Source organism: Fragaria vesca, linkage group LG3, assembly GCF_000184155.1.
Source record: "Fragaria vesca subsp. vesca linkage group LG3, FraVesHawaii_1.0, whole genome shotgun sequence".
NCBI classification, from domain to species: Eukaryota; Viridiplantae; Streptophyta; class Magnoliopsida; order Rosales; family Rosaceae; genus Fragaria; species Fragaria vesca.
Window position 1 is genome coordinate 26,667,353 of NC_020493.1, and position 27,793 is coordinate 26,695,145.

General features: G+C 38.8%; 5 protein-coding genes and 1 non-coding gene across 7 annotated transcripts; 3 read left to right on the top strand and 3 right to left on the bottom strand.

The window, feature by feature from the left end:
• The first annotated feature begins 592 nt into the window (after positions 1 to 592).
• On the top strand, positions 593 to 1,871 carry LOC101313294. Its single transcript, XR_184322.1, has 3 exons — positions 593 to 1,007; positions 1,280 to 1,367; positions 1,440 to 1,871. It is a non-coding gene; the product is annotated as an uncharacterized LOC101313294 (transcript).
• A 566-nt stretch (positions 1,872 to 2,437) lies between these two features.
• Positions 2,438 to 8,184, top strand: LOC101307479 (TMV resistance protein N-like). Its single transcript, XM_004296246.1, has 7 exons — positions 2,438 to 3,105; positions 3,306 to 4,395; positions 5,028 to 5,330; positions 5,639 to 5,698; positions 6,014 to 7,161; positions 7,719 to 7,848; positions 8,020 to 8,184. Exons 1-7 carry the CDS (start codon positions 2,612 to 2,614, stop codon positions 8,182 to 8,184), a joined length of 3,390 nt encoding a protein of 1,129 aa, XP_004296294.1. The 5' UTR covers positions 2,438 to 2,611.
• A 991-nt stretch (positions 8,185 to 9,175) lies between these two features.
• Positions 9,176 to 10,973, bottom strand: LOC101306995 (peroxidase 15-like). Its single transcript, XM_004295108.1, has 4 exons — positions 10,712 to 10,973; positions 10,389 to 10,577; positions 9,999 to 10,161; positions 9,176 to 9,838 (listed from the first exon to the last, which is right to left on the bottom strand). Exons 1-4 carry the CDS (start codon positions 10,919 to 10,921, stop codon positions 9,426 to 9,428), a joined length of 975 nt encoding a protein of 324 aa, XP_004295156.1. The 5' UTR covers positions 10,922 to 10,973; the 3' UTR covers positions 9,176 to 9,425.
• A 1,937-nt stretch (positions 10,974 to 12,910) lies between these two features.
• Positions 12,911 to 14,803, bottom strand: LOC101310392 (peroxidase N-like). Its single transcript, XM_004295120.1, has 4 exons — positions 14,523 to 14,803; positions 14,254 to 14,436; positions 13,972 to 14,137; positions 12,911 to 13,737 (listed from the first exon to the last, which is right to left on the bottom strand). Exons 1-4 carry the CDS (start codon positions 14,754 to 14,756, stop codon positions 13,313 to 13,315), a joined length of 1,008 nt encoding a protein of 335 aa, XP_004295168.1. The 5' UTR covers positions 14,757 to 14,803; the 3' UTR covers positions 12,911 to 13,312.
• A 3,291-nt stretch (positions 14,804 to 18,094) lies between these two features.
• Positions 18,095 to 24,102, top strand: LOC101307773. The gene is made up of 12 exons (XM_004296247.1): positions 18,095 to 18,328; positions 18,434 to 18,487; positions 18,602 to 18,676; positions 18,940 to 19,059; positions 19,165 to 19,356; positions 19,506 to 19,589; positions 19,680 to 19,766; positions 19,978 to 20,031; positions 20,161 to 20,240; positions 20,366 to 20,476; positions 20,566 to 20,652; positions 21,813 to 24,102. Exons 1-12 carry the CDS (start codon positions 18,095 to 18,097, stop codon positions 24,100 to 24,102), a joined length of 3,468 nt encoding a protein of 1,155 aa, XP_004296295.1.
• A 1,082-nt stretch (positions 24,103 to 25,184) lies between these two features.
• On the bottom strand, positions 25,185 to 27,687 carry LOC101303980. Of its 2 annotated transcripts, none has more exons than XM_004295097.1 (2): positions 25,842 to 27,687; positions 25,185 to 25,296 (listed from the first exon to the last, which is right to left on the bottom strand). In XM_004295097.1, the coding sequence occupies exon 1, from the start codon at positions 27,565 to 27,567 to the stop codon at positions 25,858 to 25,860; it is 1,710 nt and encodes a 569-aa protein (XP_004295145.1). In that variant the 5' UTR covers positions 27,568 to 27,687; the 3' UTR covers positions 25,185 to 25,296; positions 25,842 to 25,857. The 2 variants fall into 2 exon arrangements, with proteins under 2 accessions (XP_004295145.1, XP_004295146.1); XM_004295098.1 differs by lacking the exon at positions 25,185 to 25,296 and having other exon boundaries at positions 25,398 to 26,046; positions 26,128 to 27,687.
• Positions 27,688 to 27,793: the final 106 nt, after the last annotated feature.

Here is a 27,793-nt window from a genome sequence, read left to right on the forward strand (position 1 = left end):
GGACATCTGTGTTTTCTCACAGAAATTAGCATCTCAGGACTTTGGATAAAGGTGGACTGGACAAGTGGTTTCATAGAGGACTTTGGATTCTTCGTAATTTTCTGCAATGGACACAACAATATATATGTCGATTAAGTCAGTTCTCACTTCTCAGGTATGTAGAATTGTAGTTATATAACACCGTTACTCTCAGTCTTATACTTGAGTTCCTCTTTTCTTGTAAAGGTCAAGAGGTTGCCCGGTCCTTTCGGCACTTTTCTTGTAAAGCAGAAGTTACTTGTTGGCATCTTGGCAATAACGATTAGAGATGGTTGAGTACCTGAGTTGCTACTGTCTAATTATGGCAAGTTTCTTACCTTCATGTAGGATGCTACAGAGTTTTTAAGGCCCTGGAAACTCGAGTTTGTTAAAACAAAGGAAATGTGGACTGATATGATATCAGATATGATCATATAAAGGCTGGGACATGGTGCTGACACTAGTATGGGGTATATAATCTATAGCTCTTTACTTTAAACTTCCATATGTTCTAAAATCTCTGTAAGGTGGATTTAATTGACAAGTTTGTTATGCAAGTGTAACAAACTATGGATGGTAGTTTCGAGATGGTCTGTGTATTCCTTTCCAGTTCTATTGCTGCAAAGAAACACTCTGATCATATTCTACCAATCTAGATCACTAGGTGCATGTATAACAACTGGTTTTGTCACAATCTATGTTTTTGAGCTCTTCTTTTATTTTATTTTATTGTTCAGTCCTTTTGGCACTTATTTATGACCTGTAAAGTAAGAGTTACTTGGTTGGCATCTTGGCAATAACGATTTGAGATGGTTGAGTACTTGAGTTGCAATTGTCTAATTATGGCAAGTTTCTTCCCTTCATGTAGGATGTTACAGATTTTTTAAGGCCCAGGAATCTCTATTTGTTAAAACAAAGAAAGTGTGGACTGATATGATATCAGATATGTTCGCATAGAGGCTGCGACATGGTGCTGATACTAGTATGGGGTATATAACCTATAGCTCTTTGCTTTGAACTTGCCATATATTCTATGAACTATGTAAGGTGGATTTAATTGACAGGTTTGTCATGCAAGTGTGACAAACTACGGATGGCGAGATGGTCTGTGTATTTCTTTCCAGTTCTATTGCTGCAAAGAACCACTCTGATCATATTTTTTACCAATCTAGATCACTAGGTGCATGTATAACAACTGGTTTAGTTGCAATCTATCTTTTTGAGCTCCTCTTTGTAACTTTTTTTCTTTTCTTTTTACTAGGTACTAAACCTGATGCTTTGTTGGGCTGAAGGAGAGAGATGAGAATTTGATGAAGCTTGCTGGTCATGATATATATGGCTCAAGACAGGTAATTGTGTCTTCAAGCTCTGCACCTGGTTAGTGAATTGGCATTGAAAGTTGGCCTCTTTTGTATTCTCAGGAGGAATTTGTATCTCTGAGCTTGATTGAACATCATCTTATGATTGATACAAAATGCAATGTGAAGTTCATACAAACACAATCAAATCTCTCTCGCTACTAATCAGGGGAATGAAGAGTCCAATCTTCCATCTAAACTTCGTGGAATGACTGGTTTCCGGATGGATGACGGTCCTTTAATTTAAGAAAGCAGAATTTGACTGAGGAGGACCTTCGAGGCTTTGAGGAAAAACCCATGGCAGTCTCTGCTGCATCTCTGTGGTACCGTCCGGCCTGAAAATATTTGTCATTTCTTCTGTGGTCATCGCACAATCTAATGTAGTGCTTGTTCATGTAACCTCATGGTTGTAAACTGTACCTGTATGTATAACCAGGGAGACATTTTAGTGAGGACTTTTCGGTTTACGGTTTAAAAAACATATTTTTCGATCACATATTGACATCTCATCCGTTCCGTTTTTAAGTTTATACATGTAGATCAGCCTTACAAATTTTTAGCCAAATCGATGATCATTAAGGTAACAAATTAGATCAAATTAATAGATGAACCAAATTTATTAAACATGAATCGTTCAAGTTCATAATTGGTAAATCACACTTATAAATGTCTTAACGATTTTCAATATGGCTGAAAATTTACAGAAATGATCTACTCATAAATATCTATAAACTGAACGGTTAAGATGTGGATATAAGATCGGATAAGCCAAAAAATCCTGAACTTAAGGATCCTCGTTAACCGATGCTTCTAAATTTGAAACGACAAATTGATTTTGGGCTTTGGTTCCTGGTTTAGTCTCTTATGTTTAGAGATGCTATTGGATGACTTAGAAGCGTGACTATACAAATTTGCGATAGATTAAACACCAATTTGCAAATTGCAGAAGTTGCATGCCCCGAAAATAAATAAATGAAAGATTGACCGGGTCTCACTTCTCCAAGTTGTTAAATCAAAAGAAGGGGGCGGCGGGGCGGTTCAGTTAAATCAATCTGAGGTCTCCTTTCAACCAACACCCATTCTTCCTCTCTGAAGTCTGAAGTCAAGTTGCGAGTTGCATCGAAAGTAGAAGGAAACTTGCTTGTCTGGTTCCCAAGGCCTTCATATAATATTAGGGAGTTCTGATGATCACTCATTCTAGAGCCTCCTTCATTCTGTAGATCAAGTTATATCCTATGGCAGCTCAATTTGGAGCCTCTTCTTCTTTCTCTTCCTCTTCTGCTCCCATTCAGCCATGCACATATCATGTCTTTCTGAGTTTCCGAGGAGAGGATACCCGCAACACTTTCACAGGCCATTTGTACAGCAATTTGGTTCAGAAGGGAATTAACACCTTCTTAGATGATGGCCTTAAAAGAGGGGAAGAAATATCAAGTTCTCTTCTTAAAGCAATTGAAGAGTCCAAAATCGCTGTAGTTGTGTTCTCTGAAAACTATGCTTCCTCGAAGTGGTGTTTGGAAGAACTGGTCAAGATCATGCAGTGTAATGAATCGAGGAAACAGATTGTGTACCCTGTATTTTACAAGGTAGATCCTTCACATGTGCGAAACCAAACTGGTAGTTTTGGTGAGGCACTTGCTCACTATGATGATTTGGAGAAGGTGGCACAATGGAAGACAGCTCTTACAAAAGCAGGACATCTTTCTGGGTGGCCTTTCTCACATGGAGGGTAAATCTTCTGCTTTACTTTCATAGTAATCTGTGACATTGTTTTTCAAGCTTTTAATCCCTTTACTTTAGGTTGTTTTTCATTTTTACAATAATTGTTATGTTTTTTTTCTGTACAATCTGTGTTCTATGTTTTTTGATATTCTGAACATATATTTACTAGTATTGCATTTGATATTTTGTATGCATTTTGATTGACAGGAATGAGTCTGATTTCGTTCATAAAATTGTTGAAGAGATTTCGCAACAAGTATCAAATTTTACATATTTTAATAGAGATAAATACTTAGTTGGAATACAGTCTCGTTTAGAAAATATGGAAAAACTTCTATGCGTTGGAGAAAGTGACATACGAATGATAGGGATATGGGGCATTGGTGGATTAGGCAAAACAACAATTGCTAAGGCTGTGTATAATTCAATTGCCCCTAAATTTGAAGGTAGTTGTTTTTTGGAAAATGTTAGAGAAAGATCGTTGAAATACGGAGGCCTACAAAAACTACAGAAGTTTCTTCTTTCTAGGACTGTAGATTTGAAAGATTTAGAGGTAAACAGTCTTGATGAAGGAAGCGGTAGGATAAAAGAAAGGTTGAGTCATAAGAGAGTTCTTATAATTCTTGATGATGTGAATGATTTGGACGAACTAAAAAGTTTAGTCGGAAAGCCTGATTGGTTTGGTTCTGGTAGTAGAATAATCATAACAACACGAGATCAAGATTTGCTACGACGGCATGATGTTGATCAAATATACCAAGTGGAGAAATTAAGTGATGGTGAAGCTTTGGAGCTCTTTAAAATTAATGCATTCAAAGAAAATGAACATACGAGTGATTACATTGAACACGTAGATAGTGTAATAAGGTATGCTGAAGGGCTACCTCTAGTTTTGGAAGTTTTGGGGTCATATCTACGTGGTCTAAGTATAGATACATGGAAGGATACATTGAAGTATTACAAAAGAAATCCTAAGCTTCAACAGTTTCTCAAATTAAGTTATGATGCACTTGAACCTTTGATGAAGGAAGTTTTTCTTCACATCGCATGTTTCTTCAAAGGTGAAGATAAGAACTATGTGATGGACATTTTAGAAGGATGTGAACTACCTAAACACGGGATTGAAGTTCTCATAGAAAAGGCCCTCATAAGTATTACTGAAGCTAATGGTATTTGGATGCATGACTTGCTAGAAGAATTGGGCAAAGAAATTGTTTGTCTGGAGTCACCTGAGCCAGGAGAGCGTAGCAGACTATGGTTGTACAAAGATGTTTACAACGTTTTCAAAAACAACACTGTAAGTTAAATATATGATAGTGTTATACCCTATTTTTTTATTCACACACCTTATCAATTTTTTATTATTATTATTATGTATCAATTTTATTTACAAACTACATATTTGAATTTGTTTCATCATTGGCTCTCATCATATATTGGGTGTGTGAATAGAAAAAACAGAAAAAAGGTGTGTGAATAGCACCACACTCTAAGAGGCTAAAGTGATACTGGCATTCTAAAATTATATTTTTTGGAAATCTTACTCGTTTATTATTTTTGTATCAAAACATAAAAGTATATTTATTTTCATCATTCACTATTTATTATTTTTAGAATTTTGAAAATATTACTATAGTTACAATAATATATTTTAGAAAACTTTAAACTTTTAAGTCTATATCATAAGGTATGAAGAAACTGTTTGGAGATAATCATACAAACTAGCACTTCATTTTGAACGACAAAACAAAAAAGTGGAGTACAAGTGGTAAAATACAGAGCAAGTGCCGAAATCATCACTAATAAAAAATGAATTGTAAAGTTGTCCGTACATTTTAAAATAGAAAAGTAATTTAGAATGTTTTACATTTGAATTTCAATAAAAGGAGAAACTGCTATACTGTATTAACATCATTATTTCCATGTCAGGGTACAAACAAAGTTAAAGGTATCATGCTTAAGGAGAGCATTCGCTGGAATGCAGATGAACAAATAATACCCTTGAACAGTGAAAGCTTCTCAAAGTTAAACGGTCTTCAAATTCTTCTAATTGATTATCTCCATGCAAATGTGTTCAGTGGAAATCGCGTGGATTATCTCCCCAATGAGTTGATTCTCCTTCATTGGGTGAAGTGTCCCCTACGATATTTTCCATCAAATTTTTATCCCAAGAAACTCGTTGTATGCAAGATGGAATTCACCTTAACATCATCACCATTGACGGTACTGAAGGTATATGATTAAACTATTTGATCAATATGTCAGAGATTTTGTTTGTTTTGTTTGTTTAGGACCTCCCGTTGATGAATAGAAATTTTATACTGTATGCATTTATACCGTAAATCCATTTCACTGTTTTAATTTCTAAAATGTAATTTCAGAGGTATACTGAAAATTAAGTCATAGTTTTACCATTTCCATGTTTTTTTTTTTGAGCTGAACAGAGGGATAAAAATAAAAATAGGTAAAGTGAGTGAGAGAGAGACCACTTCATGCTCTGAATTCAACTGACCATTTTGTTTTCCTTTTTGCTTTCAAAGATAGGTGTTGAACGTAAAATGCCTTGGATTTGCATGTCACCACTGGGGGCGGGAGTACAGGTAATTTAAAGATTACTTTGTCAATAATTTTCTTTTTAAGAAAATACCCATTTCATACTAATTTAAGCTCTTCATTACCCATTTCAATGACACAACTTAAACTGACATGGAAATAACTAGTAAAGATAAGTTAGTTATCCTTCATTGTCCTTCTGTGACGGAATTTCCACTATTTTCAACTTTCAACGATAAATTTATCATATATAGTACCTGATGTATGATCAATTTGAAAATATGGTATTGTTTGACATTTTGGTACTTTTGCCCCCTTATCAGTGAAAGTAACTTTATATATTATTCTTACTGTTCCTACAGAGTCTGCAGAAGTTGAAATCACTCGAGTTGGAATTTTGCCATGGTGCAGAAATGTTTTCCGACTTCTCTAGATTTCTAAACTTAGAGGAGTTGACAATAAGAAGCAGTGAAAAAATTAAAAAGATTGAAATTGTGAAAGAGATGACATCATTAAAAAGGCTGGATTTAAGCGGTACTGCAATCAGAGAATTGCCTTCATCAGCAATCGGACATCTCATTAATCTGGAACAGTTAATCTTATTTGGTTGCAAGAAACTTAGACATGTGCCGTGCAACATATTTGAGTTGCAGCATCTACAGCTTCTTTATCTTAAGGGGTGTGAAAAGCTGGTTACATTTCCAACAAAGTCAGAGTTTTCAACTGAGTCGACCAGTTTACAGGACAAGCACTATGCTCCATTATTCGTCAATTTGAGGGATTGCGAGAATCTTGTAGAGATTGGAGAATTTTCCCGAGAATTATATGGCCTAGAGGCATGTGGCTGCGATAAATTGAAAAGAGTTTCAAAATTGTCAGACATTTTGGAAGGTAATGACTCGAGAATGATTCCTCGGATGAACTTGTCTGCCTGCAGTTCCCTGTACAGCAATGTGGCTCGTAAAGTGGCAAAGATGAAAAGGAATTTACCTGATGATTCCAAGCTAACGGCTCTGTTTTCTTTCTTTTTATCATGTCGGCAATCTGAGTATCATGTCAAGCTACCCGTGATTGATATTCCGGAGTGGTTCACCGTCCGCATGGATGTAAATATCGAAGGACTCCATGAGTGCAACTTTAGAATTGATTTTCCTGGGAATTTCAAATGGGAGGACAAAGGATTGGCATTCTGTCCTCCAGTTACGTCGAGCGAACACAACATCTACATTAATGGTGTATCCATCATTGATGCATCCGAAGAGTGGGGAGACGGAGACGGTTCTTGGAGATACGATGGTTTTCAGGAGTTGTACTATATTCCATTCGAGGTTATAATAAAGCGGCTGAGTGAGAGTGGGTCACCGCCGCCTTGCATCTGTCTGGTTCAGTTTGAATTTCAAATTAAAACCATAGAATTTACTGACGGGACTATAGAGGAAGTGGACGGGAGCTGCGGAGTCCATGTAGTAATGCCAGAGGGTGAAGGCCCATTCTTCAGTGACTTCAGAATGTATGTGACCTCTTAAGTTTTGACTTTTGAGTACATATGTCATTTTTCTTGTTATCTTATGTTTTTGTGAGAAAACACATAAGCACTCTTGCATTTTACACTATCTATTCTGGATGCTATTCATGCTAAGATTGCTACTAATTCACTGTTTCACATTCAGTGTTTAGAAATTTTACAGTTTGGTTTTCTAACTTTTCTTGGGTTTCCCTCAACTGACATGGTTGTTTTTTTTTAAGGGAATTGGCACTTTTTCATTCACTTTTTCATTTTCCTACCACGGTCTCTTGTAATAGGAAATAATCTTTTAAATGTCAATTTACAATCTTCATTTTTATGTGCAGTTCTGGTGAAATTAAGATCAAGGAAAACGATACCCGCACCAAATAGGGTAGTGTATATCCCGTGGAAAATTTCCCCACACTTGTCACCGAAGAACGACTGCGATCGAATCATGAAAATAACCAAATTTGATGCTTAGGTAAGTGTCTGTCTTGGTATTATTGATCAGCAATAGGGCTGAGTTTATATATTCTAACTGTGCCTATATTACTATGTAGGATGGTACAAAAATCAAAAGCTGAGAAAACAGAGCAAATGTATGATATGCTCCAACAGAAGAAGGAATTTGGTGCTGACATTTCACGACAGTATTTATTGAACTTTCCATATGGTGAGAATCTACTTTCTGTATCTGAATTTTTTTCCATTTGCTTGTTTGATTAAATGTCGTTGTATGACGAATAGAATACAAGTTACTCATTAGAGATGAAGTTGAGTTGTTATTATCTAACTATGGCTGCGTTGTTATCTTTCATGTAAGATGGTACAGATAATTCACCCTCAGCTGTCATTCCTTAGGCAGCCCAGGCCCTAACAGTTCCAAGGCCCCCAGCATATCAGGCCACAACTGCTGCCGATCCGGGTCGCTGCCAAAGAGCACCGAAGTCTCGCCACCTGAGGCTCCACCACGTGCAAGAGCCTGCACCATCCCCAGGACCAAACCACTCCAGTGCAGCTCCTTGAATATAACCAATAGCGGAGGATACAATTTGCTCTTTAGACAGATCATGTGAAACAAGTGCATGTGGGGAGAAGATTTTCTGCCGTACTCTTTCGTTCGTTGTTGCGAATGCCATGTATCTTGGCTGGGATTTTGTAAACTTGATATTCAATTGCTAGTGATAATGTCAAGATGGTGGTGTTTACAATTACAAATCTCTGTAATATAATCCGTTCAACTTCTCGATTTCCAAGTGACAAAGACCTCTGAAGTCGAGTTGCGAATGGTCTACAAAGACGCGGTCGATAAAATTGAACCGCAGCTACTCATATCCCATTCTAAACTCATCTCAGTGATCATCGTCATATCATACATAAATGCTCAGCTCATAGAGCAGCAGATGATATGATCCAAAGGAATTTTGATTAATCATATTATTACAGTTCAATCAGATGATTTTGAGGGCTTTCCTGTTTTCTTCCATATTCTCTGGTTTCGGGTTTCCTCATAGGATGTGTTTAGCTTCGCCATGGGAAGTGAAGATTTGAAAGAACACTCTTCGTAGTTTGGGTGGTGTTTTATAATTAATCATTTTCGTAGTTTGGGTGGTGTTTTATAATTAATCATTTTTCGAATGAAAGTTCTTCCGGTCGTCATACAGCCAAAAAAAACCAAAAAAAAAAATTGTGTGGGCTAGGCCTTTTTGCAGGGTAGACGGAGACGATGGGGGCCTAAGCGGTTGGGTGCTGGTGGGCCCAGTCGGGCTGGGTTGTCCACCCTTTAATAAAAATCGAAAATACTAAAACTAATGTCCGTCTTCGGTTGGTACGTGTTCAAGAAATCTAACGCCGACCCAATTCCGATCCGGCTTTCCGATAGCTTGATCCACCGTCGTCGTCGGAGACTTCCACCGGAAGCTGCACGAACGTCCTTTCACTCTTATAAGATGATGGGGACCCGTCGTTGAATACAACTAACTTCTTTAGGTAGATAAATTTCACTGCACACAAATTTGGTAAATGCGATGTTCTGAGATTTTTATATGAATTTTAGGGAGCAAACTCTAAAGCAGACAGCAAATTGTTCATCATAGCAATCTTCTGTGGTGCATGCTTCCAACTAGCTTCAGTATTTCTTCTGCAAAATTATAAAGTGGTTCTATATATTTGGAAAAACTTCTCCAAGATTTACAAGTTTAGGGCATAATCTTAAGTTCATGACCTATGATCTTTATTCAAAACACTGTTCTTTGATGAAGATCAACTTAGTTAACTCTTTTACAATCAGTCCTAATCTCTCCATCACTGCCCGTCAAAACTTTAATATTTCCCATACTGATCATGGACTTGGCAAAGCTGTCAAAGAAGTCGCTCTCGCTATTAGCAAACCGGTCGACAATGGAAACAGTGTCGGCTCCGCTGGTCGAGAACAGCTCCTGATCCGTCTGCAGAAGCCCCTGCTTGTTCTGAAGGTTTGTGAAGTAGTTTTTGTCGAAGCCATTGGGAGTAGTAGGATCAAGGTTGGCCAATGTACCTCCGTCACCGCCGTTGGGACATGTTTGTTGTAGGGTTCCCAAGTAGGTTGTGTCTATGCTCGGGTCAGGGCTCCCGGTACCGTTGAAATCGTATAGGCGGTGCACGAAAGTTGAACACCTTGCCCGGCCGAATGTATGAGCACCTGGAAAAGAAAACAGTCATCATGTTACTGAAATAAGTGATGAATTGAGTAGTATTTCGAGTTTTTAGTCCTAGAAACTTTCACTATGTTAAACTCTAGTAACAATTGTGTGATTAAACTTCAAATCCTAGATATTCTGACGGACCGAGAATTTATGTACCTGATAAAGCAACGAGATCTGTTGAATCAAGTCCTGCATCAGTGAACTTTTGGGCAATTTGTTCAAGGGTTTCAAAAGGGCTTGGAATGGCAGTAGTACCAGCTCGGTTGGCTGTCCTACTGTCTCTTCTTCCTAATTGAACTTCCCAAGTTGGTCCTCCATTCTGCAACATTAACAAATACATTTTTTTTCACCTAGTTAGTGAAGGAAAAAAAATCTAGATCACGTTCTTGACCCAGTTTGTATATAATTCTATTAATTATTTTCTGTCTATTTTTTATTTTGGCCGGTGGGAGTCGACCATATCCTTGAGCTGTTCATTATTTGACCTTCCAGCTAGGTAAGGTAGCTAACTTGGTCATATATTGAAAGAACAGAGAGGCCAGTTACCTCAGAAACGAGTATCTGAGAAGCAAGAGCGACAATATCAGCACAGGAGACAACACCAGGGCAAACATTCTCGAGTGCAGTTTTGATGTCATCAATCACAGCATATCCATCTGTGGATAGATTCGGAGCTCCATTCTTTTCGCTGTCTATACCGTCTGCATCATCGAGCAAAAGTGATGCATCACACCCCTGCATAATCACTCCAAAGTCATTGACATGCATGGACATGCATGAAAAATAATTTTTGCTGTGTGTGTAAAGTGCATCACAGAACAATATGCAGAAACCCTTGAAGTTATGAGAGATTATAATGTATGCATTACATTGACGAAGCAGTCGTGGAAGTGAACCCGGATGAGTTTGGCGGCAATACGAATATCATTCTCTTGAGCTTGCTCCACCACATTACGAACCACGCTCGATATATTAGGGCATGTTGTGTCGTAAAAAGTGGAGCTGAGCTGAGCGTTGGAGTTGCCCAACACAATGGCAAAGAGAAAAATTGCTACTGCATGATATGAAAATGGAGACATTATGATTATAATGAGGAAAATGAAAGCTCTACCGTTGGAGATGAGATTGGTTTTGATTGGAGACTAATACATCCCAACCCTTTTATAGAAAGCCGAATGCCTTAGTAGGTGATGAATAATGTATAATAATATCTCCAGTCGTACGTACGTGCCTAACAGATTTGTTCTATCATTCGAGGCTTCTACCCTTTGAATAGTATACTTCTGTGAATCAGAACTTTTCTACGTAAGCTTAACTTATTACTAGTAGGAGAATTTTCAAAGCTCCCAGTGGAGGGCGCGAATATTTCTATATGATTATAGTTTTGAATAGTAGAGCTAGTCAGCTAGCTACCCAGTTATGTATTGTACGTCTCGCTCTCTAAATAGGACCGTTCTTCCAATTTTCAAGGCCATTAATTCGAGCATGCAAGTTTATTTGAATCATGACAGCTAGGTTCCCCACACTTAGCTTAAGATCGAGAAGATACTAAGAGATGTCGACGGAGGAGTCTCATGTATTACCAAGTTCGCTTGTTGATCGAGTCGGTACAAACGTACTCATCAGAAAACAGACTCCACCGTTAAAGCTCACATCAATTTTGTTGCTTTCAAATGCTGAATACTTGTATGTATAGTTGTATACAGTAGTGGTGCTTATTCATTCAATTTCTTCCGGGTTTTTTGTGATAAGATCGTTTATCCAAGTGTTCAGATGTATCCCAAGAGCCATTTCAAACCAAGTTTATTTTGTCAAACCGTGTTGATGTGCTTGCTGAGCTCAGATATATATATGTATATGAACATATATTGTGTATATTGATTAAGAAGGCTAGGATAATCTATTATAATTATATACACACACACACAATTTCATTCCAAAGCAGGACACCCCTTTGAAATTAAATGTGGTGCTTCTCATTTCGCTCACTTTTAGGTCACATTTTCACATCTTCACCATTTAGTGTCTATAACATAGTGTATAGATAATTCCTGCAAAGTTTCATCTAATTTGAAGATCATTTGATTGATATTATTACAAATTGATTGATATATATCCAAAGTGTCTATATATCCAACCACATTTTTCTCTCTCTCTCTCTGAGTTAGACATAGACATGCAAATTGATTGATATTATTGCATGGGAGAAGACTTGGACTGTAGATTGTAAAGAGTAAAATACCCAAAATGATGTAATTCATCCATGCATTTTTTGAATAAGGATCCCGACCTCGTCCAAGCTATTGCCTCCCAAAATTGACTACGATTACACTTCATGAAACTCAATTAGCTCATTAATGAAATGTGTTCGCTAGTCAAGTAAATGTGTGAAGTATCGATCATTACTTAATTATTATGACATGATCATCAAGTTGAAATTTGAGGATCTTATATAATTATATGTAAATTCATATATGATTTACGATATTGATTTAGTCTTTACGTACTTAGAGCTTGACAAAGAAAAGTTCTGATTCCACTACCATTCCACATCCTCTAATTAAACCGATGATAGCTAATTCAAGTCTTTAAATTGGTTCACCTACTACAAATGCAAGATCTGTCAATTTCGTTTAACACTACCTTGGCTGGCTTCGAAGCTTGATTTCAGGATGTCTGTAGGCTTCTAGCTGGAAAATTGATGCATGAATGCAGCAAATCAAGAATAAATAGCTAGCATATATTGAAACTTCAGAGAAAAATACAAAACATTGTTCTTGTTTGGTAGTAGTTCATCACCGTCATCGTTTGATTATTGTGTGTCCTCGATCACTCCAGTTGGTAATTTTGACCGATCAACTCACAGTGGTATTGAAGCTTGAAGGAGAACTCTCCTGCACCATTCTTTTATAAACGATGTTAACTTTGGGTTTGAATATTGCAGATAAAATCACAAATCATAAACAAAAGAAAGATATCTATCTCACTTAGAAGCGCTATATCTTTATCGTAATTTGTCTAAATTAGTGACGGGTCTATTTCAGTCATATATATGGACGACCTATATATATGGATAATATGGTATATGGATCGATAATGAATTAGAGGTCACTCTAATCACATGAATACACAAACCCAGATTCTTATGTACATTCATGGTCTATTTTTACATATTTATCTTTGGTTCTGTGTTGCATGATAATTATGAACTTGACGATTTTGGTGCATGTTAAATCATCTATAGCGTAAATATATGACTCTTGACTTCATAACTCATTTGATATATAAATCATACCAATTGGCTCATGATCGAACATATATAGCGTACACACACATATATTTTTGCTTAATTGATTGAAGAGTCACAAAATAACTTTGTTTCTCAAGGCATTATTCACTGAAAGTTATATGTGGAAACTAAAACTACTTAGGTCTGTCTACATGAAACTTTTGGACTATGTGCTAATTATTCAAGAATTAAGAACCCTGCAGTTCTGTCTTATCTCTCCAGCAGACCCAGTGAGTGGACTTATACTCCCCATTTTGATCATAGAATTAGCAAAATCTGTCAGGAAAAGGTTGGAATTAGAGCTATAGCTTTGGACCAAGCTTTTGGTACTTGTTGTTTCGGCTGCATCACCGGAAAATAACAGCTGATCAGAACTGAGAAGGCCCTTTCCGGTGAGCAAGTTCTGAAAGTAATGGTTGTCGAATAGATCTCTCGAGTTCCGATCAAGAGGCGCGGTATTGAATCCGTCGCTCGTCGTAGGGCATTGGTTCTGCAGATCAGTTGCCATAGTTGAATCTAATGTGCTGTCTGGTGCACCTGTTCCTGAGAAGTTGAACAATCTGTTGCTGAAGGTTCGACAGGTTGCTAACCCAATTGTGTGAGCTCCTACAATTGAATCCATTAAGTGACAAAACTTAGTGGCCAAATTAACAAAGTATGCTCCTTAATTCTTTCCTATGCCCTAATCAATAGTGGCCATTGGATATCAATGGAGTCTAGATACAGTTAGCGTTTCAATCACGTATATACATACACACTCGCCATATAAGAACATTCGTTTTTTAATTTCAAAATGACGCTTCGCTCTAGCTCTAGATAATATCTGTATATATTTATTACCTGATAAGGACACTACGTCTGTGACATTTAGGCCTACATTGGCGAACTTGGAAATTATGGCATCCAGTGTGTCAAATGGAGAAGGAAGTCCAGCATTTGCTCCTGTCTGGTTTGCCACTAACCCGTCTCTTCTTCCCAGCAAAACTTTCCATGAATTTCCTCCACTCTACACGTACGTTCGCGGTTAATTTGACATGTTCATATTACTTTGATATTTTAGGTAATAGTAAGTTAGTAACACTAAGGAGCCTATCAGGAATTGATTAATGTTAATTAACTTACTAAGACCACAGAATCTCGCGCAGCTATAGTTAGTATATCAGCACAGGAAACAACTCCACTGCAAGAACTCTCCACGGAGCTCTTGATTGCGTCGATAACTTCAAACCCTCTCGCCGAATTCACGTTTGGGATGGCAGACTTCTCGCCATCAGTTAGATCGAGTAGTAGTGACGCATCACAACCCTAAAATTCAAACAAGAAGAACAAACAACTATACAATGAGTTTCATAATTGTGTTTCAAACTATATATTGAAAGTAACGTACTCACGTTGACAAAGCAGTCGTGGAAGTGAAGTCGAAGCAAAGAAGCAGCCATTCTCATTTCGGATTTGATAGCATTCTGTACCTCTTTCCGGACGATTTGGAGAAGTTTTGGACATGATTGCTGGTAGAAATCCGTACTCAACTGTGCTTTCACAGCCGAACTAAATGCAAATAAGATCATCACTACCAAAAAACTACGACGAAGACGAATGAAACTGCTGATGAAAGACCTAAACATGGCTTACATTCGAGGGTATGAGACACTGTAATTAGTGTTAATATATCTGCTTAAGGGGTAACTAAGCAATATATAGACAAGATCATGCTAGAAATAGCAATGGTTTAGTCATAGAATATAATACAAATTGATAAGCTAGTGCCAATGAGTGATGTATGGCGGCTGCGCCTAGTGCTTGCCGGAGCTGAGAGAAATGCACTGAGCTATAGGGAAGTAGTATTCTTAATCAGCAATATGACAAAAGATTAGTGATTTTTATTACCGACATTGGATCGATAACTCATAAGTGTACGTAGTGGCCTAATTCTTATCAACTGGGCGATTGCATGTACTTAATTACATGAACCATAATAAGATTAGTACTTGATCACACTAGCTAGCTATATAATGCGTTCCAAATAAGAGAAGCAAGTCCATATATGCTTGTCTTGCCACCACCTACTATGGCGCATGATCAAATTGTGGACGCATTACGATTTTTATACTTTAAACTTTAAAGTGTTCATGCATATGTAATCTGAATTATATTATTATCTACCACTAGCGTATTTTTTTTTAAATACGGAAAAGACTAAACAACAGCAGCCAGCATCAAAAATGTCGAAATTAATGGCAGTAACAACACTATGAGGCAGATTGACATCCAAGTTAGAGGTTCGGATGAACTGTATCCCAACTTAACCAAAACATTGACCATAAAATTAACTTCTCATAACGCACATGGTCGAAAGAGATTTCTTCAAACTTCCAAGTTCCAACTCAGCGAGGACAGCTACTCGATGTGAACATCCTTCTATATCCCTATCTTGAGGTGCCCTACATTCGCACAACTCTAATCAATAAGAGCATCTTTAACAAACTCTTTATATTGACTCTTTAGCCATTTTAGAGAACGAGTTTAGTTTTTTATCAGTTTTACTAGCTCCAGCATACACATTTAACTCAAAGTATAATTTATCTTAACTGAAAGTATTTCTTTTAAGTCAGTTTATGTAATAACAAATTTAAATTAATTTTTCTTTATTTAATCAATAATATAAATCAAACTTTAGTTGAAATAGAGTGTACAGCTGTTGTAGAAGGCTAGGATTTCTATAGTGGCTAGCCAAAATAACTTGTTATTTTGACTAAAATTTAACTACAAAATGGTAGCATTACTAAAGATGCTATAAGAGAGTAATTATTCTATATACCCAGAACGTTACGTGACACTGTTATGTGGTGTACCCGGCCAATCATATAACTCAGATTTATCAGGAGGTGGAAAAAAAAAAGTAAAAGTAATTAAATTCACCAATCAGAAATAAAGATAAAAACATTAAGACCAATGAGATTAAAATGGAACACAAAACTGGTGTTCCGGGTACAAAGAAAAAAAATCCCCGGTGCATCGCGCGGGTTCACGCACTAGTAAACCCTAAACCCTTGAAGAAAAGAGAAAGCTAAACCTAACCGTGGCCGCCAGTAACAGCTCCGTTTCTCGGCTGAGTAACGACGAAGTAGGCTTAATTCTAAACTCCGTCACCAACTCAGATGATAGAAAAGCCTTCTTCAAGGTCTGCAAGCAATGGTGTAGAGCAGAGGGTCTAAACCGAACATCCATTCGTCTTCTCCAACTCGATTATCTCCGGCGTGTACTTCCCAGATTCCCGAACTTAGTGACATTCGAAACATCCAAATGTATCACGCGAAACGACCTCGAATTCTTGGCCCAAACATGTCCCAAAATCGAAACCATCGACCTTGGAAAATACCTTGGAAAATCCATAGATGATGTAACAACAGAACCTAGCCATTCTCAGATCGAAGTTCTGTATGCTCTGGCACATAGCTTCCCGAAATTGTCTAAGCTTTCTTTGAGAAGAAATAGACACTACAGTGGGGAAGGTATTACTCAACTCATAAAAGAGCTAGTACAAAACAAGTTGAGGCATTTGGATTTAGGGTATTGCTGTGTGTTAGATGAAACCCTTGAAGCGATTGGGTCGTTGGGTTGTCTTAGCTATTTGAATCTGGATGGGTGTGACAGGATCACAGATCAGGGTTTAGGGTTTCTGGCATATGGGTCTTGCTCAAAAACCTTAAAGACATTGGTGCTTACTGGGTGCAGAGGGATCACCGATTCTGGTGCCGATCCTTTGCATAAGATGGCTTTCTTGGAAGAGCTGTATTTGGATGGGGAGACCGGGTTCAGTTTGGATGGACTTCGAGCAGTCTGGATGATGTAAACACTGAAGAAACTGAACTTGGGTTTGCTTACTGCGTGGGGAGATGACCGTTCGGCATGTAGAGAGGTTAATAAGCCTAGTGTATTACGGTTTCAAGTGGGTAGTTTAGTGATCGAGGCTCGAAGCAAGTGGGTACCAGTTACGATTGAAGATTCCTTTGATCTCTACAACCTTGAATTTTAGCTATCAGTTTGTTATCATCAGTTTCTTCAATTCCAAACTTAGATATATCTGGCTAAGTTTTGTTCTCGTAGTTACATTTCCATGGATACGGAGGCTTTCAATCGTTATGACTTTTGAGTATGTGATGAGAACTATGCCTTACATGCTTGCAATGAAATTGACTTAGACATTTGAACGATCCTTGACTAACTTTATGCCCTTCATGAAACAGATATGCTTAAATTAATCCCTACTCCTCTCGCACAACCTCGTTTTCACAATTTAGACTGCTCAAAAGTGTAAAAAATATAATCAACACAAAACAGAAGAAGATGTGCGGTTTGTTAAGAAAAAGAAGGAAAAGTGCCAAATATAACTTGACCAAAGACAACAACAGATATCTAGATTCAGAGAGCGGAATATCTTGGCTAAAAGCCTAAAACTAATTTTCTTACTGTTAGAGGCCTTTATACCTAAGTACGTTTCATGTTAACATGTGACGATAACAGATTAATAGAAATACAAGAAATTTTATGTTAACATCAAAATTATCCCTTGCTTTTAAATGTGCAACACCATGATACTTCCTGTATGTGTCCTTGTTGGCCGGACGTACAGTGGTCGCGTCTCTCCGTCAAGGAACTTGGTTTTTCCGGCTCCAATTTGTGGCCTGTGGAGGAGGCCCAAATAAGAAGATGCCCAACAACAAATGTCGGCCCAAGTCCAATACATTTCAAGACTTACCCCAAACCATGGATCACGTCTGAGCCCAAGTCAAAAAAGAAAAAAGAAAAATATCCCCGGTATTTTCTGGCGCCAATTCGTCATCCCAATCCCGTTCGCGACGTGTTTGGTCCAGAAAGCTCCACGTGGCAACACAACAATAAGATTCACACTCACGGACTGTGTGACCTTCAAGCCTCTTCTTCTTCTTCCTTCTTCAATTCAATGGCTCTCAGACCTCACACGGTGACGTCAGCACCGACCTTCCATTCCCGCCAATTCCTCCACAGGCCCACATTCCCGCCCAGAACTACTCTTCGCTTCCGAAACTCTTCGTCGACGCGAGCGAACTCCCTCACCGCCGAACAAGTCTCGTTCACGGGGGAAGAGAACTCCCTCGTCGAAGCCCTCATCGGAATCCAAGGCCGCGGCCGCTCCGCCTCTCCTCAGCAACTTAATGTAATCACCAAACCAAAACGCCGCCGTTTCGGCCATATTTTCATCTTCTCATAAATTTCTTTAAAGGATTAAACTTTAATTTTTATATTATTTTATTAATTTCAGGAGGTTGAGAGCGCTGTGAAGGTTCTTGAAGCTCTGAAAGGAGTTCCTGAGCCGGTTTAGGTTTTTTTTTTTTTTTTTTTTTTTGTATATTGAATTGTCAGATTCTGTGAAAACGATGCCGTTTTGGTTTGGTGGTGTAATGTAATATGTAGGTGTTGATAATTGCAGACAAGCTCGAGTTTGATTGAAGGGAGGTGGCAATTGATGTTTACTACAAGACCTGGAACCGCCTCTCCAATCCAAGTATGATCTTCCAAATATAACTTCTAGTTTTTCGTTTTTGTTTTCAAATGTTTTTTGTCGAAAATTGGATCGAATTTTGTTCATCAATACGTGCAATGTGTTATGTGTGTGTAACGATATGGATGTTTGTAATGGACACCGAGATTAAAAACAGTACTTTTTCATGTGAACTGATCTCTAGGTGATCAAAATTTAGGTTATGTAAGTAAATACTTAGTTTTTGCGTTAGGGTGATGTTTGCTTGATGCTTAAGTTATTTGCAGAGAACATTTGTGGGGGTGGACTTCTTTAGTGTATTTCAAGAGGTTTATCTTCAGACAAAGGATCAGCGTGTGTCGAATATTGTAAAGTTCTCTGATGCAATAGGTGAGCTGAAAGTAGAGGTATGAGTTTGCTGTTCCCAACTGCTAAATACTTTTCATTTGGGTTTTATAAAAAAGATAATTGGTTTTTCTACTTACTTGGGTTTTGGTTTTGTTCTTGGACAGGCAGAAGCATCAATCAAAGATGGAAAACGAATACTTTTTCGATTTGACAAAGCGGCATTTTCGTTTAAATTTTTACCATTCAAGGTCCCATATCCAGTGCCATTCAGACTTCTTGGGGATGAGGCAAAGGGTTGGTTGGATACCACATATCTGTCCGAATCTGGCAATCTTCGTATATCGAGAGGAAATAAGGTAATAGGGACTTGATTATCTAGCAACCTCCGTATTCTGACTCTTTTTACTGCTTTATTTTATCTAAGCATACAGTGGTGGTTAATTACTTAAGACGAAAAGTGAGTTGTTCCTAGCTAAGGATGTCGACAAATAACTTTGTAGTGCAGGGAACAACATTTGTGCTGCAAAAGAAAGCTGAACCTAGGCAAAGACTATTGTCAGTCATCTCGACTGGTACAGCAGTTAAGGAGGTGATATTTGTGAATTCAAATGTTTACTTTGTATGTCAAAGCAACTTTTCTTTGCTGATATCGTTTCTGGCGACCCTGTTATTGCTGCAGGCAATTGAGGAGTTTATCTCCTTAAATCAAAATGTAGGTGAATCAGAACTCCAGGAGGGAGAATGGAAAATGGTTTGGAGCTCACAGGTAATCCAATAATATATAGTCTTTGATCTATCCACTAAGTAATAGAGGAAGATAGAGATTACCAATATCTCTTGACCAGAAAGTCTGTAACAGGCAGTGAGAAACCTAAGTTTGTACTTTTCAAGATTCTGAGACCTGTACTTAGCTTATCATGTGATGAATTATTCTTGAATTAGTGAGAAACCATACTTGTTCCTTTTGTATGTGGCAGGAAGAGACAGATAGTTGGCTTGAGAATGCTGCCAATGGTCTTATGGGCACACAAGTAAGCAAAACCTTGCAGCTGCTATGGTTTTCAACAGATTTTGTGTTTCAACTTGCTTTCTATATTTAAAATCTGAATGTAATTATTTCGGTTACATACTTTCTCAAATTTTTAATGCTTTGATTATAGATTGTCAAGGGAAATGAACAAATAAAGTTTGTGGTTGACGCGTTCCTTGGGCTCAAATTCTCCATATCTGGAACTCTTGTGTAAGTTTTTTGGTTACTTGCAATAGTAGCATTGTGTAATGTCTGCCGTATATCTGTCAAACTTGCACAGATAGGAGACTTGCAATGATACATTTTTTTTTTCTTCATATTTTGTACAAGTGCAGAAAGTCTGGCTCCCGCACTTATGATGTTACAATGGACGATGCAGCCATCATTGGCGGTGGCTTTGGATATCCCCTAGAAGAGCTAGGAAGCAAGTTTGAACTAGAACTGCTGTAAGATATCTCCTCCAGCATACATACAAGTATATACAAGATCTTGATTTGCTGGGGTAAGCACATTAACAAGACGATGTGTTTTGCAGATATAGTGATGACAAGATCAGAATCACCCGGGGATATAATAAAATACTCTTTGTGCATGTACGAACTGATGGTTTGAAACAGAAACAGTAAGAGCAATCAAATGCGACAGATCAAAGATCTAATTTCGAATGGTACGAATTTTGCTTTTGGGGACTACTCTGTATCTGTTAAAACAAAAGCATAGCAAGTTAGCAACTCGATCAGGAATGGAAACATCACCTCAGTGTGTTTGTTAAAGTGGAATCATAGCAAGAAGTTTATATACAGCAACTCCAGAAACAAATTAGATCTGGTAATTACTTTTGACATGATTTCCTTCGTTAATTGCTGTTTCCATGTGTACCATCAAATGTAATTATACTGCAAACTTGCAATCAACCAACTGGTATATCAAATGTGATTATTTTCTGTGTGCTCCCCTAAATTCTTCTGTGCATATTGTTTAGTCATAAGTTGATGAATATGGGTTGTATATTCTTGTCAACTTATAGAGAAATCGCAAAAACAATATCAGACATTAACTATAAATTCTCATCAGTCCCAATCATCTTAGGAAACCACTGAAGCATCATTGAAGAGAGGCACAAAACTCTCCATTAACTTTCAAAGATGAAATACATAACCACAAATGCTCATAAGATGAGAAGTGCATTTTCGTGCTCGTCTTATTGAGAAACCAGCTGTGTCTATTTCTGGTAATAACTTGCCTAAAAAGAAAAGGTGAATCTTCTGATCTCAAGTCACATGAGATTTCCTTAATTAAGATGTTCCTTCTTCTATACTAAAGAATCTTCATCGATTGTAGAATTTTGGGATGAATCTCCATCGATTGTGTGTGAGTTGCTTCATTAAAATGGCTGATTTGATCATATACAGGTTTGTAATCGAGAAATCAGTAGCGTATCAAAGATTTTCATTCTAAAATTTTCCATACTCAGCATGGGCTGTAGATTTCTTTTGGCATAAAAAATCCCCACTAGATTTCTTGCTCCCCCCATTCAACTTATATAAACTTCATGCTGTGTTTCATAAAACCCTAACAACGCTTAGAGAGATTATCTTGTTCTGTATTGTACGTTCAAGCGTGCCAAGGTACTTTTCGAAACTTATACTCTGTTCATATTCCTTGATATTTCTTCCGGTGTAGAAATCTTTGATCTTCATGAGCTCTTTTTGTTTCTCATATCAATCTTATTAGCTGTTCTGCTTTGCAGCACTGCTAATACTCTGTGACTTTTACTTGCAGTGTACGTAACGACGTAGCAATGGCTAATCAAATGAAAGAAAATTTCTCTGTCAAGGAGACCAAACCCTCTATCCGTGCCAAGAAGCCGTTGCACGGTCCCACCACCTCCTTTGATCTTGTGGAGGAGATGTTATATCTGTATGTCAGGATTGAGAAAGCCAGAGGTGTGCCAGTTCAAAGTCACCTCCAAGTTGAACTGAAGATTGGGAACTACAGAGGAGCCACAACAACCACGGCGCAAAGTCCACAGGGGGAGTTCAATTGGTACCAGGTGTTTGCTTTCACCAAGAGCAGACTTCAAGATACAACTGTGCATGTTTCGGTGAAGGCTGATGGAGGTGTTGTAAGCAAATGTAGCTTTGGTGTATCGGAAGCATTGAGGAGAGTACCACCTGATCCTCAATTGGCAGCTCAGTGGTATCGACTGGCGGATACAAAAGGGAACGGATTTGGAGGAGAGTTGATGATGGCATTTTGGACTGGGACACAGGTTGATGAGGTCTATAATGTTGCTTCGCATTCTGATGCAGTAGCAGCTCTTAGCGATGATGGTTTGTTGAGTATTTGTCCAAGAGTGTATCATACCCCGAGGTTTTCGTACCTCAGAGTAAATGTAATTGCAGCACAGGATTTGGTGATCAATGACATCAACAACAGAGTCCAGCCGGTGCAGGTTTTTGTGGAAGCTAGTGTTCTGGATTGTAAATTTAGAACCAAAGCTTGTTCAACCAAGACTGTGGATCCTAAGTGGAATGAGGACTTGATGTTTGTGGTTGCGGAACCATTTGATGCAACTTTGGTGGTGGAAGTCTATGAGAAGGCAGTTGTTGTTAATGGGGAAGTGAGACATGGGGAACGTTTAGGGAGGTGTGAGATTCCTATAAAGAATGTGGGGAAGAGGACTGATAGAACACCGGCTGCTAGTCTGTGGTATGATCTTAAGCTCGTGCCGGATCAGCCGAGATTTGCTAGTAAGATTAATATGAGGATCAGTTTGGATGGTGGATATCATGTTTTCGATGATCCTACTGACTTTCCTAGTGATCTTAGGCCGTCGGCAAAGGTTCTGTGGAGACCGCCTGTGGGGACTTTTGAACTTGGAATTATGAGTGCCTCTGGATTGTCCCCAATAATGCCTAAGACTAGTGTGGACACTTTCTGTGTCGCTAAATATGGGCCAAAGTGGGTGAGGACTAGAACAGTCATTGATAATCGTTCTCCAAAGTGGAATGAACAATACATGTGGGAAGTCTTTGATCATTGTACAGTCATAACTATTGCAGTTTTCGATAATAAGTATTTGCTCCAAGGGGGAGAAGTAGCTGCTCATCAGGGAATTGGAAGAGTAAGGATTCGACTATCCGATCTTGATTCTGGTAAAGTTTACACAAACTCGCATCCCCTTGTGAGCCTAGAACGTTCTGGGGTGATGAAGAGAGGTGAACTTCAATTGTCTTATCGATTTTGTCCTACATCTAAGTTTAATGTGTACACTAGATATCCAGAGCCCCTTTTGCCCAAGCTGCATTATATTCTCCCACTATCGGTACCTCAGATTCTCATACTAAGGGCTCAAGCTGTTCGGCTTATACAAAAAATGTTGCAGAGGGCTCAATTAAGCGGAGAGGTTGTGCAGTATGTGTTGTTGGACAACAAATATTCTTTTAGTACGCGGAGAGCTAGGGCTAATTTTTTGAGGTGTAAGAAACTTCAAGAAAGTTTCCTAGTTTGCAAGCAGCAATTTGATCGGCTGCTGAGTTGGTCTAATCCACGCCATACTATTGGCTTTATAATTTTCCTCATTGCAGCCCTTTGCTTCCCTAGTTTGGCACTAGCTTCCATTTTTTTCACGATTTCCGGTGTAGGGGCTTGGGGTTACAGGAAGAGGCCTAGACAACTTCCTCACATAGACACCGAATTGTCACAGCTTAATAGTGTCGACCGTGACGACATTGCCGAAGAGTTTGATGGAGTTGTGACGGAGGAGAGACATGTTCAACTTCAAAAGCTTTTAGTGGTTGTTCAGACACTGCTCGGTGACATTGCAGCTACAGGGGAGAGGGTGCAGTCTTTGTTGAGTTGGAGGGATAAAAGAGCTACACTTCTTGTTCTGATACTTTCTTTCATTGCTGGGCTTGTTTTTTACTTCGACTTTTTGGACTTGCGTGTTTTTTTCTATGGGCCAATCATATGGATGTTCATGCGTCCATTTATTCGTGGACTTAACCTCCCTTCATATTTCCACAACTTCATTAGGAGAATGCCATCAAAGATAGACAGCATGCTATAAGGAGCTGTAGCTTGGTAATTGCAGATGGTCTCTGGGATTACTTTTGTGGATGTAGATGCTTCTTTCTTCAATTTTCTTATAAAAATCTAGTGAAATGATTGTGTTGAATTTTTCCAGTTATGTAGGTGGGATCATGTTTGGTTCGCTGATTTTATAATACCAGTTCTCAACTGTTGAACTTGAATGACTGAGTCTGTCTGGTTGAAAGAATTTAGTTCTTAAGGAATTGATAATCGACTTTCTCTATAAATTGAATTTAGTTTGGATTGGCTTTGGCTACTACTGAGTTCGATAAATTGAGCAACCCTGACTTCATCAGGAAGAAATTGAGCAACCCTGACTTCATCAGGAAGAAATTAAGCAAATCGACTTGAAGATTCAAAGTTTGGCCACTTTTTTAAGAATTAATGACAGCTACTAAAATCCACGAAACCAGAAAGAAATTATTACTTGAAGCTTCATCCACGTATAGAAGTCGATAAACAACAAGCTCAAAGGCAATTCAAAGCAGCTTTGATTTGTCCATTGCAAAGCAGTAAAACGTGTCCTGAATTTCGCTTACAGTTTTATGTTTTCACCAACAAAAATAGTTTCTGGAAAGTGAGCCAAGGAATGATTATCATGCACCTTTCACAAAGCTACCCATGTCTCGATTGTCCAGGAAAATTCAGCATACCACAAGCTGAGCAGCCTTGAATAGCGATCTGATTACAAGTTGGAACCTGACTCGGGAAGCATGTTTCAATATGTAAGTCATGGAGGCAGTCTGTTCAAGAAAGATCAAGTAAAAAAGAGAAACCTAAATGCAGCATAATCTCCGTTCTTACCCACAGCCACATGGTGGAGTTTGTAGTAAAAGACTCCATGCAACAAAATAAAGATTGGAAGATCACAGATAGAGCTGATGAAGCAGCTTCCTCAAATGATAAGCATATCTGCTCAGAGATAGACTTGAAACATTCAATCTTTAGACTTTCTGATGATGGAGAAAACAGTCCAACTGCTTATACTCCGCCGGTATGGGCTGGCTCAAATTGCGAACTTGGAGATACCCTCAAAGAAATACAAAAGATTGGCAAGGGTGTAAGCCACTTCCATGAAAGATAAGAAGATATGAGGGAGCAAAAGCAGATAACTTTTCAGAGACAAATTGTTCTCCCATATTCATAAAATTACAGAGTCGAATGTTTACAACTGCACAATCACCACCAATGTTCCACAGACCTTAAAGAGAATTGCAAACACACTTCTAATTCTAGCAGAATAACAATATCAATATTACCTTTACATATTATAAATATGCAGCAACGTTATTGCAAATTGTAAGTGAGAGCACATTAAAACAACAAAAAATTCATAGAATTGCCGAGGAATATTCGGAAAGGTTTGCATGACATTAAGTGAATGGAAATTTAGTACAGCATACCCAAGAGAATTATCAGGTCCATTTCAAAGTTTCGAATATGCAGACATACAGATATATCTTTTTAACAGAATGAACCTGGACTAACTCCAATACAAACCTCATCCCAGAACAAAATATAAAACCTACATTCCTGATCCCTACAGACATTATTAGGTCAGAACAGAGAAGATCCTTCCCCATCCACCTGACAGACTATTAATGGAACTAACAGCAAAAAATCCAAACATAATCTGAATCTACATAGTGCATATATCCAGAAGTATAACGATCGATCACCAAGGGAAATGTTTATCTGTTCAAAAGAGCAACTTACATTAACGCGGGACAGATTAGTCACCTACGCCAATGCTCTTCTCTGTGCTGGAAATTCCCATTTCTTCATCCCTCTCTGCATTCATCTGACCCTGCATCAACTGACTCTCATTCTTGGTCTTAACTTCATTCTTCACCGCCTCAGTATTATTATTCTCTGTGCATGAAGTTCCCATTTCTTCATCCTTCTCTGCATTCATCTGACCCTGCATCAACTCATTTTCAATCTTAGTCTCAACTTCATTCCTCAAGACCTTAGTTTCATTCTTCTCATTGCAGGCAATTACCATGTCTTCAGCCTTCTCTATGTTCACCTGACCCTGCACAAACTCATTCTCATTCTTTGTCTCGCCTTCACTAGTCACCAGCTCAGTTTTATTTGCAATTACTTTGTTCATTATAAACTCATTGCTTGCTTCCTCAACCTTCTCCGAAACAACTCCATCACCTACAAGATCATTCCTTCTTCCCTCATCCTTATGTTCAATCTCTTCATTACCTACAACCTCATTTCTCAATTCATCTTTGACCTCATTTTCCTTTAATTTCATTTCATCATGAACATATTCTTCCATCGAGACATCCCTAACACCATCTCTAGACACATAATCTACCACCTCAATGTTGCTCTCACCTCCCATGCCCATATGAGGCACATCCGACCCTCCATCACTATCATTCTCAGAACCATTCTCCACAACCTCCTCATTCACCTCCATCACATGATGCCTTCTCTCAAGAAACAACATCCTCCTCCTCAAGTCCCCCAACTCCCTCTCCATCAAGAACAGCCTCTCTTTCAAAGTCAAATTTTCCTCCTCCAACTGAGCAATGTGGGTATCCTGATCATCCACTCTATTCTCCAAGACATTATTATACTCAACCCCACTGTAATTCGGGTATATCATCTCGAACCTGCTCAAATCATGGTCCAACCTCCTCTCCACCTCCACATGCTCCTCCACATCACTCTCACTCGACCCGCCCCCTCCCTCCTCATCATCATCATTCCCCGGAGACCTAAGCCGAATCAACCCTTTCATCGAACCATACCCATCCACACCCCACTCCTCCTTCGCCGTGTCCCCCAAAACCTCCCTGGACGGCGAAAATATGGGCGTGGGCAGCACAGCAGGGGTCACCGGACAAGGCGAAACCAGCGAGGCGATCCCACCGGACTTCTTAGCTCTAATGATAAACGAGGTCGTGTTCCTTGGCGCATAAGGCGCGAACCTATTGTTATACTTCTTTTTGGGGTAAAATTTCCGAGCTTTCATTCGATTCTGATTCTGAGACTGTAACTCATTAAGCGTCGGAGGTATGTACCCTCCTCCGCTGCTCTGGCCACCACTCAGGGGCAAATTCGGAACATTATACCCTCCAGTACTGCTCTGACCGCCGCTCAGGGGCAAATTGGGAACAATCTTCTCCATTCTCCTCTTGTCATTTCCCTTCTTCCCCTTCCAATTGTTCCTTCCGAGATTCGACTGCGGCGGCTTCCCGGCGGCGAACTGCTGCTGCTGCGGCGGCCAAGCCTTGTAGCTCCGGTTCATCATCATCGGCTGAGACTGACTGTTCATCATCATCTGCTGCTGCTGAGCAGCCATGGCTTGAGACGACGGCGCCATCATCTGCGGCGGCGGCTGAGTCATCATCTGCGGCTGCTGGCTCATGGCTTGAGCTTGGCTGAGGCTCATCATCGGCGGCGGATGTGACTGATCGTTCATCGTTAAAAAAAAAATACTCGAAAAAAAAAAAACCTAAAACCACGTCGTTTACCGGTCAGATTCCGACCAATCAGCCGGAAAAATCAAAAGCCCCCTGAAAAAATTCCCTAGGTCGAACCCTAAGGAATTCGTTGGATTTCAAATTCAAGATTTCAAATGAAATTTAAATTTGAGAGAGAGAGAGAGAGAGAGAGAGAGAGAGAGAGAGAGAGAGGTAGGTTAGGTT

Excerpts from the sequence above, each read along its gene's own strand:
- LOC101307479 (XM_004296246.1), top strand. The coding sequence starts at position 2,612 with ATGGCAGCTCAATTTGGAGCCTCTTCTTCTTTCTCTTCCTCTTCTGCT. Across the intron at positions 3,106-3,305 it reads TGGCCTTTCTCACATGGAGG|GAATGAGTCTGATTTCGTTC; the intron begins GTAAATCTTCTG and ends TTTGATTGACAG. Across the intron at positions 7,162-7,718 it reads TTCTTCAGTGACTTCAGAAT|GATGGTACAAAAATCAAAAG; the intron begins GTATGTGACCTC and ends ATTACTATGTAG.
- LOC101303980 (XM_004295097.1), bottom strand. The coding sequence starts at position 27,567 with ATGAACGATCAGTCACATCCGCCGCCGATGATGAGCCTCAGCCAAGCT.
- LOC101306995 (XM_004295108.1), bottom strand. The coding sequence starts at position 10,921 with ATGTCTCCATTTTCATATCATGCAGTAGCAATTTTTCTCTTTGCCATT. Across the intron at positions 10,162-10,388 it reads CTCAGATACTCGTTTCTGAG|AATGGAGGACCAACTTGGGA; the intron begins GTAACTGGCCTC and ends TTAATGTTGCAG. Across the intron at positions 9,839-9,998 it reads AGATCTCGTTGCTTTATCAG|GTGCTCATACATTCGGCCGG; the intron begins GTACATAAATTC and ends TTTCTTTTCCAG.
- LOC101310392 (XM_004295120.1), bottom strand. The coding sequence starts at position 14,756 with ATGTTTAGGTCTTTCATCAGCAGTTTCATTCGTCTTCGTCGTAGTTTT. Across the intron at positions 14,138-14,253 it reads CGCGAGATTCTGTGGTCTTA|AGTGGAGGAAATTCATGGAA; the intron begins GTAAGTTAATTA and ends ACGTACGTGTAG. Across the intron at positions 13,738-13,971 it reads AGACGTAGTGTCCTTATCAG|GAGCTCACACAATTGGGTTA; the intron begins GTAATAAATATA and ends ATTCAATTGTAG.
- LOC101307773 (XM_004296247.1), top strand. The coding sequence starts at position 18,095 with ATGGCTCTCAGACCTCACACGGTGACGTCAGCACCGACCTTCCATTCC. Across the intron at positions 19,590-19,679 it reads CTGGTACAGCAGTTAAGGAG|GCAATTGAGGAGTTTATCTC; the intron begins GTGATATTTGTG and ends TTATTGCTGCAG. Across the intron at positions 20,477-20,565 it reads AAGTTTGAACTAGAACTGCT|ATATAGTGATGACAAGATCA; the intron begins GTAAGATATCTC and ends TGTGTTTTGCAG.